The sequence below is a fragment of the Carcharhinus amblyrhynchos genome, chromosome 31 (genome assembly GCF_965287045.1).
Source record: "Carcharhinus amblyrhynchos chromosome 31, sCarAmb.v2.hapA, whole genome shotgun sequence".
Classification (NCBI taxonomy): Eukaryota; Metazoa; Chordata; class Chondrichthyes; order Carcharhiniformes; family Carcharhinidae; genus Carcharhinus; species Carcharhinus amblyrhynchos.
Genome location: NC_137354.1, coordinates 17,128,672 through 17,148,159, shown reverse-complemented (window position 1 = coordinate 17,148,159; position 19,488 = coordinate 17,128,672). Strand labels below are relative to the sequence as shown.

At 45.7% G+C, this 19,488-nt stretch overlaps 1 protein-coding gene across 1 annotated transcript in view; it reads left to right on the top strand.

The window, feature by feature from the left end:
- The window catches only part of wdfy4 (WDFY family member 4), a 262,215-nt gene that overhangs the window by 181,076 nt on the left and 61,651 nt on the right, over positions 1-19,488 (top strand). Inside the window, exons 47-49 of the mRNA XM_080215932.1 lie at positions 10,904-10,943; positions 11,634-11,753; positions 12,722-12,836. Coding sequence (XP_080072058.1) covers positions 10,904-10,943; positions 11,634-11,753; positions 12,722-12,836 — 275 coding nt within the window. The remainder of the gene's footprint in view (positions 1-10,903; positions 10,944-11,633; positions 11,754-12,721; positions 12,837-19,488) is intronic.

The window sequence follows — 19,488 nt, the reverse complement described above, 5'->3', positions numbered from 1 at the left end:
TTGACCTCCTTAGCTGACAAAGATTCAAAAGCTTTAGACAAAGCTTTATTCAGGATTAATTTGACAAGGAACAATCCATCCGAGGAAACAGACATACGGAATGACATGTAAATGAAATTTTGAGGGAGATAATGTGATAAGAGGATTAATTCAGCACGGTGTGAGAAATTAGGTGAATGTGACAGGATCATGTGAATAGGACCTGTGAGAACATTTAACTTATTTGTTTTCAATGGCAGTCAAATCTCTCTTCCTAAATATGATTCAGGGACCCAATTCCGAAGATTTTCTTCTTCCTTCCCTCAGAAATTCCCAGGGTGAATGCTTGGCAAGCCTTCCGCTTAATTCGATCCGGTTTGTTTTGTTAAACTTTCATTGTGCTCACACTGTCTGGGCAGCACGCTGGCACAGTGGTTAGCAGCACCAGGGATCGGATTCGATTCCCGGCTCGGGTCACTGTCTGTGTGGACTCTGCACGTTCTCCCCGTGTCTGCATGGGTTTTCTCCGGAGGCTCTGGTTTCCTCCCACAGTCTGAAAAATGTGCTGGTTAGGCACATTGGCCATGCTAAATTCTCCCTCAATGTACCCGAACAGGAGTGTTGCGACCGGGGGATTTTCACAGTAACTTCATCACAGTAACATTAACGTAAGCCTACTTGCTTTTTGTGCCCCTTCCTGTTGGTGGGTTCTTCCAGTCCCGCCGATGACGACCACCCTGGTGATGGAGGGTGCAAGCCACACACAACCCTGTAGACATCAGCAGGCCTGGAAGATCCTTTCCCCAGCCAATGGCGGACCATCCCTGCCATTGGGAATTTGCTACAAATGGGCTGGAAAATCCCACCCTTTGTTTCAGATACAGGAACGTCGGGAGTCTGGCGTGGCATTCCGTTTATAACACAGGAATTGTTCAGCTTGAGTTCAGATTGACATGGCACAACTGTAGGGGATTTTCACAGTAACTTCATTGTAATGTTAATGTAAGCCTTACTTGTGACTAATGAATAAACTTTACAAAGCACCTATGATTACACAGTATAATTAGCCCTGAATCTAACAATGAAACAGAGCTGTAGACTAAACAGTAAATAGAGGCCAAATGTTGTGAGCTTTTCCTTGATCTGCATAATACTTACCACCAGTAACACCTACACTACACTACACTACTGTTTCCACTACCACCACCCCCCCGGCCCTTCGTCACCACTTCCTGAACAACAGTCAAGTAATGCCTCATTTAAACTCAACATAATAACCTATTGGAGTGACCGCTCTATGGAGATTTCACAGGGCAACACATTGCGTAAACCTCATGTTATTTTGCATTTTTCCTTCCATTAAAGTCATGGTACAGTGATATTGCTGCAACTGTACAAGGCATTGGTGATATTGTGCACAGTTTTGGTCCCCTTACTTCAGAAACTATTTCTCTCAAAGGGTGGGTGAGACTGTGGAATTCACTACCACAGAGCGTGGTGGAGTATCTATCAGAGGCTCCCTCTGCCTCCACCCCATAAGACCACACCTTTCCCATGGCTAATCCATCAAACCTAAGGGGCAATTTAGCATGGCCAATTCATCACCAACTTTGGGGTAGTTGCAGAATAATTACAGCTGAAGCAATTGCAATTCCTGTTAGTGACAATGGATGCATGCTGAACCCACAAATCTATGCTGAATTTAACCTGTTAAGGCCATCTCTTTTCAAGCTATACCCTCCCCAACAGATGGTGCTTGACATATGAGGAGCATTTGAGGACACTGGGTTTCTACTCAATGGAGTTTAGAAGGATGAGGGGGGATCTCATTGAAAATTACAGAATACTGGAAGATCTGGATAGAGTGGACGCAGGGAAGATGTTTCCACTCGTAGGAGAGACTAGGGTCTGAGGGCCCAGCCTCAGAGTAAAGAGACAACTCTTTAGAACAGAGATAAGGAGGAATTTCTTCAGCTAGAGGGTGGTGAATCTGTGGAACTCATTGCCACAGAGGGCTGTGGAGGCTGGGTCATTGAGTGTCTTTAAGACAGATAGGTATGTTCTTGATTGGTAAGGGGATCAAAGGTTATGGGGAAAAGGGGTTAAGAAACATATCAGCCATGATCAAAGGTGGGAATAGACTCGATGGGCCAAATGGCCTAATTCTGCTCCTATATCTTACAGTCTTACGGAAACCCACCTTTTTGGCCGAGTCCTTAGCCACTTGTCTTAATCTCTCCTGGGTATGAATTGTTTACCACATTAAAAATGTGATCGATAGGTCGTACGCAACACATCAAATTTACAGTCGCTTCATGGGGTGGAACCTGGAGAAAGAAAGAACCAGATAGATTAGTAAATTGTGTGGCAGAATACAAGTTATCTACCATGTACATTAAATCCAGTAAACACCCACAGGTAGACTAGTGAGGCTTACTTTAATAGAAATAACTTGCATTTATATAGCAACTTTCACATCCTCTGGGCTACATTTAAAAGTTTAATGTGTATTTATTAGTGTCGCAAGTAAGCTTACGTTAACACTGCAATGAAGTTACTGTGAAAATCCCCTAGGGGCCACATTCTGACGCCTGTTCGGGTACACTGAGGGAGAATTTAGCATGGCCAATGCACCTAACTGGCACATCTTTTGGAGTGTGGGAGGAAACTGGAGTACCCGGAGGAAACCCACGCAGGCACAGTGGTTAGCTCTGCTGCCCCACAGCGCCAGGGATCCAGATTCAATTCTGGCCTTGGGTTCCTGTCTGTGTGGAGTCTGCACATTCTCCCTGTGTCTGCGTGGGTTTCTTCTGTGCTTCTTCCCACAGTCCAAAGATGTGCAAGTCAGATGGATTGGCCGTGTAAATTGCCCCTTAGTGTTCCAAGATAACCAGATTAGGTGCTTTGGCCATAGTGAATTGCCCCTTAGTGTCCTATTAACCAAGGGAAATGGATGGGGTTTTGGGGATAGGTTGCGAGAGGGGGCCTGGGTAAGATGCCCTGTCAGAGAGTCGGTGCAAACTCGATGGGCCGAATGGCCTCCTCTGCATTGTAGGGATTCTATGAAATTGAATGCACTGTTCCGTATAATTCAGTTTAACATGGAAGTTTACTGAGGAAGCAATGGGAGAGAAATCTCAACACATCCCGTTTGACTTTGGGCCTTCTGACTGGAATATTTCCTGGATTTCTCTGGAATGCCAGGCCAGCTGATCGATGTAAGATCTTGCCAGATGCTGAGGCCAATCGACAGACTGCAGGTTGAGAGAGGTTCTGGAGAGGGTTGTAGTATGTTTAAAATTAGATTTTGGAAATGACTTGCATGAAGGCGGCAGATTAATCTTAACAAATGATTTGCTGAGAAAGAGGTTGGAACATTTTCAGCCAAGTCAAGGTTTCTCCCCAGCGAATGTATAGACATTAGGTCAGCACCCAGCCTGAACTCAACGTTTATTTCTTAAATTTGAACATTCAAAACTCCCAAGAATTGGTGTTTTGAGGGAAAAACTTCCTTTCTCAGAGGGTGGTGAGGGTCTGGAAAGCGCTGTCTGGGAGGGTGGTGGGGGTGGGATGCCTCACATCCTTTAAAAAGTACCTGGATGAGCACCTGGCACATCATAACCTCCAGGGCTATGGGCCAAGTGCTGGCAAGTGGGATTAGGTGGGCAGGCCAGGGCCTTCTGTGCGTCGGTGTGGATTCGATGGGCCGAAGGACCTCTTCTGCGCTGTGTGATTCTGTGAATCGAAATACTGGAGCCGGAATCATAATCCGAGTTGAATAAAACCACCGATGAAAGTCCTGGATGACCATAGGCTGTTCTACCCTTTGAAGTGGGGGAGAGCTGGCTGGTGGTGATCTAACCCGAGGATCGCCACACCTCAATCGAGGGGCAGGGTTGAGAAGGTGGGGCCTTCAGGAGTAACCTCAGCCGGTATGGGAATCGAACCCGCGCTGTTGCCGTCGCCCTGCCTCACAAACTGGCGGTCAGCCAACTGAGCTAAAGGGGACCACATCCGTGTTGTTACCATCGAAGGTACAGAGAGAGACAGAGCGTTGGTCGCATTTAGTTCAGACCTGAGACAGAATGGTGATCCATGGAAGAAAGCGGCTCAAGTATTTAGTCTAATTCATGTGAATTTGCTGATGAGGCTTTTTAAAAATATCACAAGCGTTAAAAGTGCCAGGCTGTATTCAAGCTTACCAACTGCTTCCTTTTGCGAATCAAAAAGCCTTGAGATGATAGGCAGCGAGGACTCCGTAGTGTCCGCATCAGCGTTCTGACCTGTGCTGGCCAGGACTGCCAGCTATTGTGCAGCTCCTTCCATCTCTGAATAATAGATTGCGTCTTCTGCGAAGTTTGTAAGATGAACTGGTTGGACACCAGTGCGGGGGGAGCGAACCATCAGTCTCGATTAGGTTAAGGCTCCCGGCAGTGCAGCCCGAGAAATCTGTGGAGCTAAAAGAGTTGCCGGGCTTTTGCACGGGGAAAGCAGGTCCTGCTGGCAGCTGAGCTTCCCTTCTACTCCTTGTTTAACTTGGTTGCCAGGCACCAAAGGCCTAGAGGCCACACTGATAATTAACATAATGTTTAACCTTTGTAGCAGCAATGTTCTGTTTGAACCTTCCCACTGCCTCTCAGAGCCGGCCTTTGAGATCTGGATAGAAAAGCCTAAATTTATTTTGCTAACGTTACTGATGCATTATTTACAGAATGTAAATCTTAAACCACAAACGGCAACGATCATTAAATTATAACAAGGGCCTCGGTCTTTTAGTCAACTTCTCTCTTCACTGTTCGTATTCAAATTGGGAAGTAAATAAGAATTTAAAATCGCCCTGTGTTTTAATCTTCCTGACAATAAAGTCTGGGATAAGCGCGCATTTGTTGGAACGAAAGACTTTCTTGGCTTTGATTTGCGTTTCTGGGATTTGCCTTTCTCACTCGAAGTGTTGCCATGGGAATATGCTTACGTTCTTTAGTTGGTGTCACTATTTGTGTTCCTGCTTAACGAACCACCCCCCTGCCCAAAAAAAAATTGCTTCAGTTGCTGAGGTAATCCACTGACTAAGATTTAAATGTTGTGCAGGAGAAAAGAAGTTGTAGTTCATTTGAATGGCAGTGCCCCTGACTCCCACTGGCACTTAACACAGAAAATAGGAGCAGGAGGGGGCCGTTCAGCCCTTCGAGCCTGCTCCGCCATTCATTCTGATCATGACTGGTTAGCCAACTCAGTAGCCTCATCCCATCTTCCTGCCATACCCTTCAACCCCCTTTGTCGCAAGTGCTATACCCAATTCCTTCTTGAAAACATGCTGAGAAGTTTCTGTGGTAGTGAATTCCACACATTCACCACTCTCTGGGTGAAGAAACTTCTCCTCACCTCAGTCCTAAAAAAATATACCCACTATCCTCAGACTGTGACCCTGAGTTCTGGGCATTCCCACCATCCTTTTTGCATCTACACTGTCCAGTCCTGTTAGAATTTTATAGATTTTGATGAGATTCCCTTTTCATTCTTCTGAACTCCAGTGAATATAATCCTATCTGACTCGATCTATCCTTCTGCACCCTGGACGTTCTCTCTTCCACCTTCTCCCACCGGGGAAAAGATGCAAAAGTTTGAGATTATGTATTAACTGACTCGAGAACAATTTCTTCCCTGCTGCCATCAGACTTTTGAATGCTCTCCTCGTACATTAAGTTGATCTTTCTCTACGCCCTAGCATTGACTGTAACACCACATTCTGCACCCTCTCCTTTCCTTCTCCCCTATATATTCTATGAACGGTATGCTTTGTCTGTACAGCATGCAAGAAACAGTACTTTTCACTGTATCCCAATACATGCGACAATAATAAATCAAATCAACTACCAGTAAACAACGCACAAATAAAGTTGAAAGTATATTTATTTATTAGTCCATAAGTGCGGCGGCACGGTAGCACAGTAGTTAGCACTGCTGCTTCACAGCTCCAGGGACCTGGGTCCAATTCCCAGCGTGGGTCACTATCTGTGTGGGGTTTGCGCATCCTCCTCGTGTCTGTGTGGGTCTCCTCCGGGTGGTGCGATTTCCTCCTACGGTCCAAAGATGTGCGGGTTAGTTTGATTGGCCATGCTAAAAATTGCTCCTTAGTTTCCTGAGGTGTGTAGATTAGAGGGATTAGTGGGTAAAATATGTAGGGATGTGGGAGTAGGGTCTGGGTGGGACTCGATGGGCCAAATGGCCTCTTTCTGCGCTGTAGGGTTTCTATAATTCTATGAAGTAGACTTACATTAACACTAGAATGAAGTTACTGTGAAAATCCCCTAGTCGCCACACTCCAGCACCTGTTTGGGTACACCGAGGGAGAATTTAGCACGGCCAATGCACCTAACCAGCACGACTTTCGGACTGTGGGAGGAAACTGGAGCACCCGGAGGAAACCCACACGGACATGGGGAGAATGTGCAGACTCCACGTAGACAGTGACCCAAGTCGGGAGTCGAACCCGAAGCCCTGGCACTGTGAGGCAGCAGTGCTAACCACCATGCCATGTTAAAGATGGACTTATCAAGTCACTTGATCGCCAGCACACAAGGTGATAACAAATAGATACATTGGGTGTGGACCATTGCACAAAATTTATGTTCGTGAATATGTGCTTAGGATTAACAGTGACAATTGCTTTCTTTTACATACAGTTATTAGCCTCTGAACATGAGCTACTATGAATTGGTTGTCATCTCGTTGTTATGGTGTGTTTATTCCAGGAAGCTTAGACAAAAATAATGTTGCTAGTTAGACAAACGCTCGCTCTTACCCTCACTTCCCTGGGCGATATGTGTCAGCGAGTGGGAGGTACGCTTTAACTTGTTCTTCAAAAAGGTACTTAATAATGGCTTATGGTTCCTTGTACCAAAATGCTTATTGTTTGCTGCGTGTCACCCACTTGTCCAGGGTGAACAATGGAAAAGAACAGTTCTGCATTTGTCTCTAAGTTATTTCTATCTTCACACAGAGGAGAAAATGAAACCTACATTCACACAACCTGGGAAAGTTGCCAACTTAGCTTTGGATGTCATGTAACCTGCCCCATCTAATTTGATCAGGTTTCGTACCCCTCATCCCTGATATTGCTTGTAACTATAGTGAACGTGTACAAAACAAAAGGACAAAAATAAAATTGTATTATCTCCTCTGCCATCACTGGCTGGGATACGATGTCCAATTCTGGTCACCCACCATACTGTTGGCACTGCTGCCTCACAGTGCCAGGCATCCGGGTTTGATTCCCAGTCTCAGGTCTCTGTCTGTGTGGAGTTTGGGTGCTCTGGTTTCCCCCCACAATCCAGAGATGTGCAGGTTAGGTGGATTGGTCATGTTAAATTGCCCCTTGGTGTCAGGATGAACCAGCTAGGGTAAATACATGGGGGTTATGGGGATAGGGCCTATGTGGGATTATGGTTAGTGCAGACTTGATGGGCCGAATGGCCTCTCTCTGCACTATAGGATTCTATGATTCTGTCTATTCTGAAGACACTAGTTCCACTGTCCAGTGAGGGGATTTTGGCCCTGGAGGGAGTGCAGAGGAGGTTTACTAGGCTGATACCGGAGTTGAGGGGATTGAGCTATGAGGAGAGGCTGAATAAAGTAGGCTTGTACTCGTTAGAGTTTAGAAGAATGAGGGGAGATCTCATTGAGACGTATAAGATGATGAATGGGATGGATAGGATAGAGGTGGAGAGACTCTTCCCGCTCAAAAAAGACAGTAGGACTAGGGGGCACAGCCTCAAGATAAAGGGGAGGCGGTTTAGAACGGAGTTGAGGAGGAACTTCTTCACTCAAAGGGTGGTGAATCTCTGGAATTCTCTGCCCGTTGAAGTGGTGGAGGCTGCCTCGCTAAATATTTTTAAGAAGCGGGTTGATGGGTTCTTGATAAGAGAGGGGATTAAGGGTTATGGGGAGAGGGCGGGAATGTGGAACTGAGCCACAACAGATCAGCCATGATCTTATTGAATGGCGGGGCAGGCTCGAAGGGCTAGATGGCCTACTCCTGCTCCTATTTCTTATGTTCTTATGTTCTTATGATTTAATTAATTAAACCTTTTTGCATTAAGTGTACTTGTAAGCAACTTGATCCTAACATCAAATCTAGACTTGCATCAGATTTGTTTATTGTGTTTGGAGGGATGCACACAATGCATTTTAACTCGCTCAAAGCCCACTCACTTGCATTAAGTTAAAATAGGATCTATCAATGTCTTTATGTCTATAATTAGCAGACATCTGGGAAACCACTGCTGCCCTATAGATGTTTAAGATCTTTATAACCTGAGTCTCAGAAACAATGCCACTGCTGACTTATTACACGGCAGGTGTTATTGTAGGCCAGACCTTCAGAGACGAAATGTCCTTCAAAGCAGCAGATGCCAATGAATTCATCATTGCGGTTTATTGTTACACTTATTATCTCAAGCTTCATGTTTTCAGGTGTCCAGATCATAAACAACCTTTCCTGGTACCCCCATGCCAACACTATAGTTAAGAAAGCCCATCAATGCTTTTACTTTCTCAAAAGACTAAGGAAATTTGGCATGTCCTCTATGACTCTCTCTAAATTTCAGTTAACAGTTTTCCAGTGCACTTAAGTTCTGACCATCAAAAGATGTGCAAGTTAGGGGGCTTGGCCATGCTAAATTGCCCCTTGGTGTCCAAAGATGCACCATAGAAAGCATTCTTTCCTGTTGTATCACAGCTTGGTGTGGCTCCTGCTCTGCCTAAGACTGCAAGAAACCATAAAAGGTTGTGAATGTAGCCCAGTCCATCACGCAAACCAGCCTCCCGTCCATTGACTCTGTCTACATTCCCCACTGCCTCAGCAAAACAGCCAGCATAATTAAGGACCCCACGCACCCCTGACATTCTGTCTTCCACCTTCTTCCATCAGGAAGTAGATACAAAAGCCTGAGGTCACGTACTAACCGACTCAAGAACAGCTTCTTCCCTGCTGTGTTTTGAATGGACTGTCCTTGCATTAAGCTGATCTTTCTCTACACCCTAGCTATGACTATAACACTAAATTCCTGCACCCTCTCCTTTCCTTCTCTATGAATGGTGTGCTTTGCCTGTGTAGCGTGCAAGAAGCAATACTTTTCACTGTATGCTAATGCATGTGACAATAATAAATCAGAGGCTGCCCTGACGATCCCACTTTGCAATGTGGCCACAGCAATAAATGAACAGACATGAGTCTCAAATCCTGCCGTTTCAGCAAAGGCTTCAACAACGCAATCAGCTAAATTATACCCTGGTACGTTAAACTCAAAAGCATTTCGAGAATGAACAGCTATTGCTGAATATTTTCCTTATCCCTAGCTACAGTATAAACCTACAAGCTCTCCGTAAAGAACCCAGAACTTCACTTAGATCAGATTAAACCACACTCTCCCCCACCTTGGTATGCACATGACTAGAGTATTGTATGCAGTGTCTGGTATTAGTTAGGCACAAAATGTGGAGGCGACAGCCTAGCGATGTTATCGCCACACTTTTAATCCACAAACTCAGCTAATGTTTTGGGGGCCTGGGTTTGAATCCCACCACGGCAGATGGTGGAATTCGATAAGAAATATCTGGAATTAAGCTTCTACTGTTGCTCATTAAACCATTGTCATGTCATAGAATCCTACAGTGCAGAAGGAGGCCATTCAGCCCATCGAGTCTGCACCGAGCACAATCCTAGCCACGCCCCCATAACCCCATGCATTTACCCTAGCCAGCTCCCCGACATTAAGGGGCAATTTAGCATGGCCAAACCACCTAACCCGCACATCTTTGGAGTGTGGGAGGAAATTGGAGCACCCGGAGGAAACCCACGCAGACACGGGGGGAACGTGCAGATTCTGCACAGTGACCGGAGGCTGGGAATCGAACCCAGGTCCCTGGCACTTTGAAGCAACAGTGCTAACCACTGTGCCACCATGCTGCCCTTTAGGGAAGGAAATCTGCCGTCCTTGCCTGGTTTGGTTGACATGTGACTCCAGAGCCACAGCAATGTGGTTGACTTTCAACTACTCTCGGGCAACTAAGGATGGGCAATAAATGCTGGCCAGCCAGCTGCGCCCACGCCTCATAAATGAATTAAACAAAAAATTAGATTACCTTTTCCCAGTCCTTGGTAAATGGAAGCAGGTGGTAGGGCAGGTGTTTCACATGTGTCGGAGCAGACTTCTGGCCCAATAAGGCCACAAATCTGCATGGTGGTATAATGTTAGCACTGCTGCCTCACAGCGCCAGGGACACGGGTTCAATTTACCAGCTTGAGTCACCGTCTGTGTGGAGTCTGCACGTCCTCCCTGTGTCTGCGTGGCTTTCTTCCTGGTGCTCCGATTTTCTCTCAGTCAAAAGATGTGCGGGTTAGGTGCATTGGCCATGTTAATTTGTCCCTTGTGTCTCAAGATGCGTAGGTTAGAAGGGTAAATATGTGGGTTTACAGGTGTAGAACCTGGGTGAGATTGTTGTCAGTGTAGGCACGATGGGCAGAATGGCCTCCTTCTGCAGTGTCGGGATTCTATTCTATGGATTGTATGAAACAAGACTCATTCAGTTTAGGAAACCTAGTTGGCATAGTCAAGTTGGGCTGAAAGGCTTGTTTCCGTGCTGTATATCTCTATGAATGTCTATGACTCGATGGGTCAAAGGGCACCTTCTGCATTGTACGAAACTTGTGTTAAAAAAAAATAATGGCAAGGACCGTAAAAGGTGCACGTGAGTTAGCGATTGATAATCCTCTTCACATTCTCCTTTTTAATCTTTGCACGCTCAAATATGTTCAAACCAAACGTCCTGCTCAAGGCCAGGCATTGATCCCATTTCGTTACCTGCGCGCAAATATGATTCCGTGGTGCTCTGTGAATTAAAACCCTCCCATTCCCTTCCACAGGAGAACATTGGGCGAGAAAGCGGTGACACAGAAATGGCAGGTAAGATTCATCCCCCACAGGGCCAGGGCCTTTGTGTTGGGGTCAGACTTATCACATCAGAAAATGTTGGCTGTCTTGCTTGATGCCGAAAGGAATGTTTCATACACTGACTAGAGGGAGGTGATGGCCTCGTGGTATTGTTGCTACACTATTAATCCAGAAACTCAGCTAATGCTCTGGGGACCCGGGTTCAAATCCCGCCACAGCAGATGGTGGAATTTTAATTCGATTAAAAAATACCTGGAATGAAGAATCTACTGATGACCGGGAAACCATTGTCGATTGTCAGAAAAAAAGACATCTGGTTCACTAATGTCCTTTAGGGAAGGAAATCTGCTGTCCTTACCTGGTCTGGCCTACATGTGACTCCAGAGCCACAGCAATGTGGCTGACTCTCAACTGCCCTCCGAAGGCAACTTAGGATGGGCAATAAATGCTGGCCCAGCGATGCCCATGTCCCACAATGAATAAAAGAATCCTGATTGGGAGAGTGGGATACTTGAAACGGGGCTATAGAGTCATGCTGATGTACCACTTTTAGGTTGAACCACAAATCCGCCCACAGAATACACTTCAGAATCCACAAAGAGTTTGCAGTTTTTTCCATCTTGTAATGAGTATGAGGAAATTCAATAAGGCTTTAATTGGAATCATTTTCTCATCATACTTTTATTTTCCCCCCTGTGGCAGAAAGGAGAGATCAGCAACTTTGAATATCTCATGCATCTGAATACTTCGGCAGGGCGGACCTATAACGATCTGATGCAGTATCCCGTATTCCCCTGGATTCTTGCTGATTATGACTCCGAGGTAAGTGATGAACAGCTGAAGCTGGGAACCGTACTTACTTACGCAAAGACCACCCTCATGCACTAGCCCACGAATTACCTTTGGAATTAAATAACTGTTTTATGTAGGCAAATGCAGCAACCAATTTTGACGTAGAAAGATCCCGCAATCGTTTTAAAGCGGTAACCGATCAGTTGATCTGCATTGGAGGTCGAGGGAGAGATATTGGCCAGGGCACTTGGGTTACTTTTGGATGGGTGCCAGAAGATGAGCTTTCCTCACTCACATTTGCCTTTAACGTGCTGAATCAAGAACGTTTTTTTAAAGTTTATTGATCAGTGTCACAAATAGGCTTACATTAACACAGCGATGAGGTTACGGTGAAAATCCATTCATTGTCACACTCTTGGAACAGACTGCGCCAAAAATCTGGCTTTGGGAGACCCTAGTGGGGCGCCAATGCTCGTGGGAACCCCGTGAATTGCACCCCTGTGCGATTCTCCCGGCCTACTGAGCCAAAAAGTCAACACAGCCGGATGGGAAAATCACCCCCATGTTCTTCATATGATGCTGGAGTCAGCATCAGTTAACAGTTTTCCAGTGCAAAGATGTGCAGGTTAGGTGGATTGGCTATGCTAAATTGCCCCTTAGTGTCCAAAGATGCGCAGGTTAGGTGGATTGGCCATGCTAAATCGCCCTTAGTGGCCCATATGCATAGGTTAGATGGGGACAGCCATGGGAAATGTGTGAGGTTATGGGGCTAGCTCAGTGGAGAGGGTCTGGATAAGATGCACTGTCAGCGAGTCAGTGCAGTCTCGATGGGCTGAATGGCCGCCTTCTGCACTGCAGGGATTCTATAATTCTTCAGCACATTATTACGTAAGCTGTCTGCCAAGATTAACACAATGTTAGGAAGTGGCTTCTGAGACTTGGAACAGAATGAATATTAATGCCCCTTTTTCACATTAATGTTTGTTTTGTGCTCCTAGGAGTTAGATCTGACTAACGCTAAGATTTTCCGAGATCTCTCCAAGCCCATGGGGGCACAAACCGAGGCAAGGAAGGAAAAGTTTGTTCAGCGATATTTCGAAGTGGATAATGATGGTTAGTATTTACACGGGAAACTGAGTATGGAAACAGGAAAAGACCAATTACAGAATGGATGTGTTTGAAACAATTGATGGGGTAGAAACGGAGAAAGTATTTCCTCTGGCGAGGGAATCATGAATGAGGAGCTCCAATTTTAAAATGAGCGCCAGCTTTTGCGAGAAGAATATTGTTCACACGAAGGGAGTGGAAATCTGAGTTTCCCTCTCTCTCTCTGCAAAGTCAAAGTTTATTTATTACATTAATACTGCAATGAAGTTACTGTGAAAATCCCCTAGTCATCACACCTCGGCATCTGTTCGGGTACACTGAGGGAGAATTTAGCATGGTCAGTGCACCCTAACCAGCGCGTCTTTCAGACTGTGGGAGGAAACCAGAGCACCCGGAGGAAACCCACACAGACACGGGGAGAACATGCAAACTCCACACAGCGATCCAAGCCGTGAATTGAACCCGGGTCCCTGGTGTGTGATGGAAGCAGTGCTAACCACTGTACCACCCTATAGTCTGTGGATTCTGGAGGTTAATTGGAACTTGCAAGACTGAAATTGATATATTTTTGTTAGACAAGGGTTTTAATTTGATTTATTATTGTCACATGTATTAGTATACAATGAGAAGTATCATTTCTTGTGCACTATACAGACAAAGCATACCGTTCATAGACAAGGAAAGGAGAGAGTGCAGAATGTAGTGTTATAGTCATAGCTAGGGTGAGATCAACTTAGTGTGAGGTAGGTCCATTCAAAAGTCTGATGGCAGCAGTGAAGAAGCCGTTCTTGAGTTGGTTGGTACGTGACCTCAGACTTTGGTATGTTTTTCCCGACTGAAAAAGGTGGAAGAGAGAATGTCCAGGGTGTGTGGGATCCTTAATTCTGCTGGCTGCTTTTCTGAGGCAGCAGGAAGTGTAGACAGAGTCAATGGATGGGAGGCTGGTTTGCGTGATGGACTGGGCCTCGTTCACGACCCTTTAGTTTCTTGCTGTCTTGGTCAGAGCAGGAGCCAGACCAAGCTGTGATACATCTGGAAAGGATGATTTGATTTGAGGTGAGTTTCAGTCAAGGTTGGATTGAATGATAGAACAAGTGTGAGGGACTGAATGGCCTCCTCTTGTTTCCAATGTGCCTGAGTAACAGAATAAAGTCCAGCCCTGTTTTTCTTTTTGCCCGCTCACACTGACCTTGCTGGTATCTTGGTGTTTGATTTTGTTTTTCATTCAGTCGCTGAGTTCACATCATACTTCACTCCTCATCCCACACACCTCTCTCTCGGTTCCCCACCACTGCTTCAGACTGTGTGTTCCCTCCCTTCATTGGAACGATTTGGACAGCTTGAATCGCAAACTCCTCCGTGACCTCCAGCAAGGACAGTGCGCGAGGCCAGCCAGGCACTATTCAAGATTCTGATACGATCACGTGTCACTGGGTTGCGTATCAGGAAAAGGTTTGGCCGTACGGTCATAGAAATAAACCTTTTGAAATAATAATGGGAGGAGTATTATGAGATTTATTTTCCTGAAGATTGAGCACTGGGCTCGCTAAATTTATGATGTGGGTATGCCGGCGTTGGACTGGCGTAAACACAGTAAAAAGTCTGACAACACCAGGTCAGTAATCTCTAAACTGTCTGTGCTTTATATGCTCTGTCTGAGGCCAGAACTCTCCATTCACCTGAAGAAGAGGCAGTCCCCTCGAAAGCTTGTGAGTATATTATCAAATAAATAGGTTGGACTAAAACCTGGTGTTGTCAGACTTTTTACTCGCTAAATTCACCAGCCTGTCACCCATTTCCAGCGAAAGGCTCACTACACCACAAATCCAGGTCTTGTAAAATTGCACTGGTTGCTAAAATTAGCACCATTTCAATCTAGCCACTTTACGCCCAATTTTACAGCACTTTCCTGCCACAAAATGGATGTAAAGCAGTGATACAATTCCACCCGCTGTTTCTGAACCAGTTATCTACTATCCAAGGTCACAGGGTCAAGCTGATTTATCCCTTCCTTTCCCATTGGTCACTGCATCGCTTATTGGTCGCTTTGATTGACTAACCGATTCAGCAAAGCTCTAGGATGACCCTGGATCTGTCCAGTGCCATGCCACACTGGGCTGCCCACTTGCCCTGTCAGTCATTACCGTTTCTCTCTTCTTTGGCAGTACCTTGGAGTCTGAGATGACTCACTTCCACACTGAAAATGAGTTCTCGGGTGACTGTGGATTTCAATGTGTGACCCACAGTCTCTGTCTCAGGTGGGCAGAGGGTGGTTAGAGCAATGGGTGGGTGCGTGGGGTACCCAAGTTGCCACTCGATCCTTTCATTGTCGATGCTTTTGATTTGATTTGATTTGATTTATTATTGTCACATGTATTGGTATACAGTGGGAAATATTGTTTCTTGCGCGCTATACAGGCAAAGCGTACCATCAAATAAATGAGCGGCATGATGGCACAGTGGTTAGCACTGCTGCCTCACAGCGCCAGGGACCCGGGTTCAATTCCCAGCTTGGGTCACTCTGTGCGGAGTCTCCCCGTGTCTGCGCGAGCTTCCTCTGAAACCGGCAGTCTGAAAGATGTACTGGTTAGATACATTGGCTGTGTGAAATTCTCCCTCAGTGTACCCGAATGGGTGTCAGTGTGTGGCGACCAGGGGATTTTCACAGTAACTTCATTGCAGCGTTCATGTAAGCCTACTTGTGACACTAATAAATAAACTCAAACTGTGACTCTGGGAGGAACTCTTAAGTAAGAAGTCTCACAACTCACAGGTTAAAGTCCAACAATTTTATATGGTAGCACAAGCCACTAGCTTTCAGAGCGCTGCTCCTTCATCAGGTGAGTGGCACTGGAATTGAACTCAGGTCTCTGGCGCTGTGAGGCAGCAATGCTAACCATTGTGCCATGCAACCTAATAAGTAACAGATGAAACCCTCCCTTTTGTTTTATCCAAAAATTGGCATTATTTCAGAATAATGTTCCATGTTCCATGTAAGCTGGGACAGATTGAGAAAAAACAGTGTATAGAACAGATAATGGTCAAGATACTGGGAGGGTCCGGTAACATCTGTGGAGAGAGACAGATAGAGTGTGCGTCTCAGGTTAGGAAAGGAAGATGTAATGGGCAAATAGCTCAGATTGAGAAAGGGGTTGAGTGAAAAAGCATGTTGGCCCAATGACAAATGTCTGACAATGGGGGGGGGGGATGTGATGGTGTAGTGAACTCATCATGGTGACACAGTGGTTAGCACTGCTGCCTCACAGCACCAAGGACCCAAGTTCGATTCCTTTCTTGGGTCACTGTCTGTGCGGAGTCTGCACATTCTCCTCGTGTATGCGTGGGCTTCCTTCGGGTGCTCCGGTTTCCTCCTCCAGACAGAAAGACATGCTGGTTAGGTGCTAAATTCTCCCTCAGTGTACCTGAACAGGAGCTGGAGTGTGGGGACTAGGAGATTTTCACAGTCACTTCCCTGCAGTGTTAATGTAAGCTGACTTGTGACACTAATAAATAAACTTAAAAAAAAACTTTAAAAACCCACCACACCACCTTTCTGAGTGTTTCCATGTATTTTGAATATTTCAGGGAAATATTGCCAAAGTGTTGGCAATATCTATGGCATACTGTGAATAATAACTTTAAAGCTCAATAGCATAAATATAATTGGTTAAAACTCATTCCCCTGTTTCCTCCTTGGGCGTTCAATGTTCCAACAAATTAAATTAGAGAAAAGGACATCATAACACTCGCAGTGAAATTCAGGATGAGTTTGCAGTCGTGTTTTTGCTTGTAATCTATAACCTGAGTGTTAGTGAAATCAGTGCTGTAAGCTTTTGAACTAAACTGTTCTTGTTTTATTTCTAACGTGGGTAAGTGTTTCTGCTGTGGCTTTGAGCAACAATGAGACTGCCAGAAATGTGCTTAGCCCTGAATTTCTCCACAGCCTGGGTAAGATGCTCTGTTGTTAGTTGCCAGAGATGCGATGGGCTGAATGGCATCCTTCTCCACTGTCGGAGTCTATGGTTCTATTCTATGGTTATGGTGTAAAAGGAGGCCATTTGGCCCATCCAGTCTGCACTGACCACAAATCCACCCAGGCCCTATCCCCATGCATTGACTCTAGCTAGTTCCCCCTGACGCTGAGGGGCAATTTAACACAGCCAATCCACCTAATCTGCACGTCTTCCGGACTGTAGGAAGAACCAGGAGGAAACCCACGCAGACACAAGGAGAATGTGCAGACTCCACACAGACAGTGACCTAAGCCAGGTCCCTGGTGCTGTGAGGCAATAGGCTAGACCCCCTGACACTAAGGGACAATTTAGCATGGCCAATCCACCCTAATCTGCATGCCTTTCAGACTGTTGGAAGAACCCGAAGGAAATCCATGCAGACACAGGGAGAATGTGCAGACGGTGTGGAGTCCCGAACAGTGTGCCACCACTGTGCTGCCCTACGTCTCATTTCATTGTAGTTTCTGCCTTCCTGACAAAATTCAAGGTAACAAATGTCATTATCCCACCTCAACATCACTCTTCAGAATCACCCCCCAGAATCCAGTCCAAGGTCCATCAGTGTCACCTTCCCTTCACTCAGCGAGGCATCACCAAAAAGAACATTTTATCCATTCTTCCACACACAAACATTCAACAAAAGTAACTAGGAATAACCCGTGGCCAGTAATTATAGATATTTTCTAAAATTTAGCTCTGGCAGTGAGATGTCACGAATGGATAATGATGAACTTTCAAAACCAGATCCAACTTGACTTTGGAAGCATCCAATGGAAGCTGAATAACTACATGAGGGAGAAAGGAATAGAAGGAAATAATGACCATGAAACCATTGCTGATTGTTGTAAAGCCCCATCTGGTTCACTAATGTTCTTTTACGGAAGGAAATCTGCCGTCCTTACCCAGTCTGGCCTACACGTGACTCCAGACCCACAGCAATGTGGTTGACTCTTAAATGCCGTCTGAAAATGGCCTAGCAAGCCATTCAGTTCAAGGGGTAATTAGAGGTGGACAATAAGTGTCAGCCCAGCCAACAACACCCACATTCCACAAATGATTTTTTAATAAAAAGTCCAGGGGTGGTGAGCCAACTATTAATCTAATCTGCCCCCCTCCCCCGTCCCCAGAATGAAAATCTTACCTTCCAGCTTTCTTTCTCTTGGGTTGAGTTGGCAATTTAGAAAACTCCAAGTTAATGTCTGGAGTACACAGTACCCAAATGATCATAATCGTAGAATCCCTACAGTGCAGAAGGAGGCCATTTGGCCCATCGAGTCTGCACCGACACCAATCCCCCCCAGGCCCCATCCCTAGTTAGTTACCGTGCTAATCCCTCTAATCTATCATATCCCTGGACACTAAGTGTTGATTTAATATGGCTAATCAACCTAACCCACACATCTTTGGACTGTGGGAGGAAACAGGAGGACCTGGAGGAAATCCACGCAGACATGGGGAGAATGTGCAAACTCCACACAGACAGTGACCCGAGGCTGGAATCGAACCAGAGTCCCTGGTGCTGTGAGGCAGCAGTGCCAAACCACTGTGCCACCCACCATGCTGACTCATGTTTTGCTGCGGATGAACATGTGAAAATGACCCTCCACGTTATTGGCATCAGTTTAGTACAGTGCAGTACCTTGGGAACAGAATCAAGGACAATACTGCATTTGGATACATAAAATAATTTTTATTACTGCTTAAAAGGCCAGAATTTTCCACTCCCGTATGCCCCACCACTGCTGCCAGCGAGAACGGAGAATGTGGTGCTCAGCCAGATCCCCATTCACTGCAGCGGGACTGGAGAATCCCAGCCACAGATGAGGTTGGAACATGCTGCCCATAATGTTTAACAATGTTTCATGCTTCAGGTAAATACTTGTATCTACGGTGTCATAAGAACTAGGAGCAGGAGTAGGCCATCTGGCCCCTCGAGCCTGCTCCGCCATTCAATATGATCATGGCTGATCTTTGTGTGGACTCAGCACCACTTATCCGCCCGCTCACCATAATCCTTAATTCCTTCACTGTTCAAAAATATATTCTTGTCTTAAAAACATTCAATGAAGTAGCCTCAACTGCTTCACTGGGCAGGGAATTCCATAGATTCATAACCTTCTGTATGAAGAAGTTCCTCCTCAACTCAGTCCTAAATCTGCTCCCCCTTATTTTGGGGCTATGCCCCCTGGTTCTAGTTTCACCTGTCAGTGGAAACAACCTCCCTGCTCCTAACTCATATATTCCCTTCATAATTTTAAATGTTTCTGTAAGATCTGCCCTCATTCTTCTGAATTCCAATGAGTAATAGCCCCAGTCTACTCAGTCTCTCCTCATATACCAACCCACTCAACTCCAGAATCAACTAAGTGAACCTCCACTGCACCCCTTCCAGTGCCAGTATATCCTTTCTCAAATCTTTTCCAATTTGCACACTTATAGTTTGGCATTCTAACCTCATTTGGAAATGGAGAAAATTCCAAAATGCGGGAAGGAACTAAGCATTCCAGACAGAAGTTCTGGTCCCATTATGCCAAAGTTAGATGGGTTCCAGCCGCACCGAGGGTATGTAGACCTTGTCCCACCTGCTCAACATGCTCTGCCTTTTTCTTAGTTCAGGACAGATCTGTCCTTCAGCTTAGTTCCAC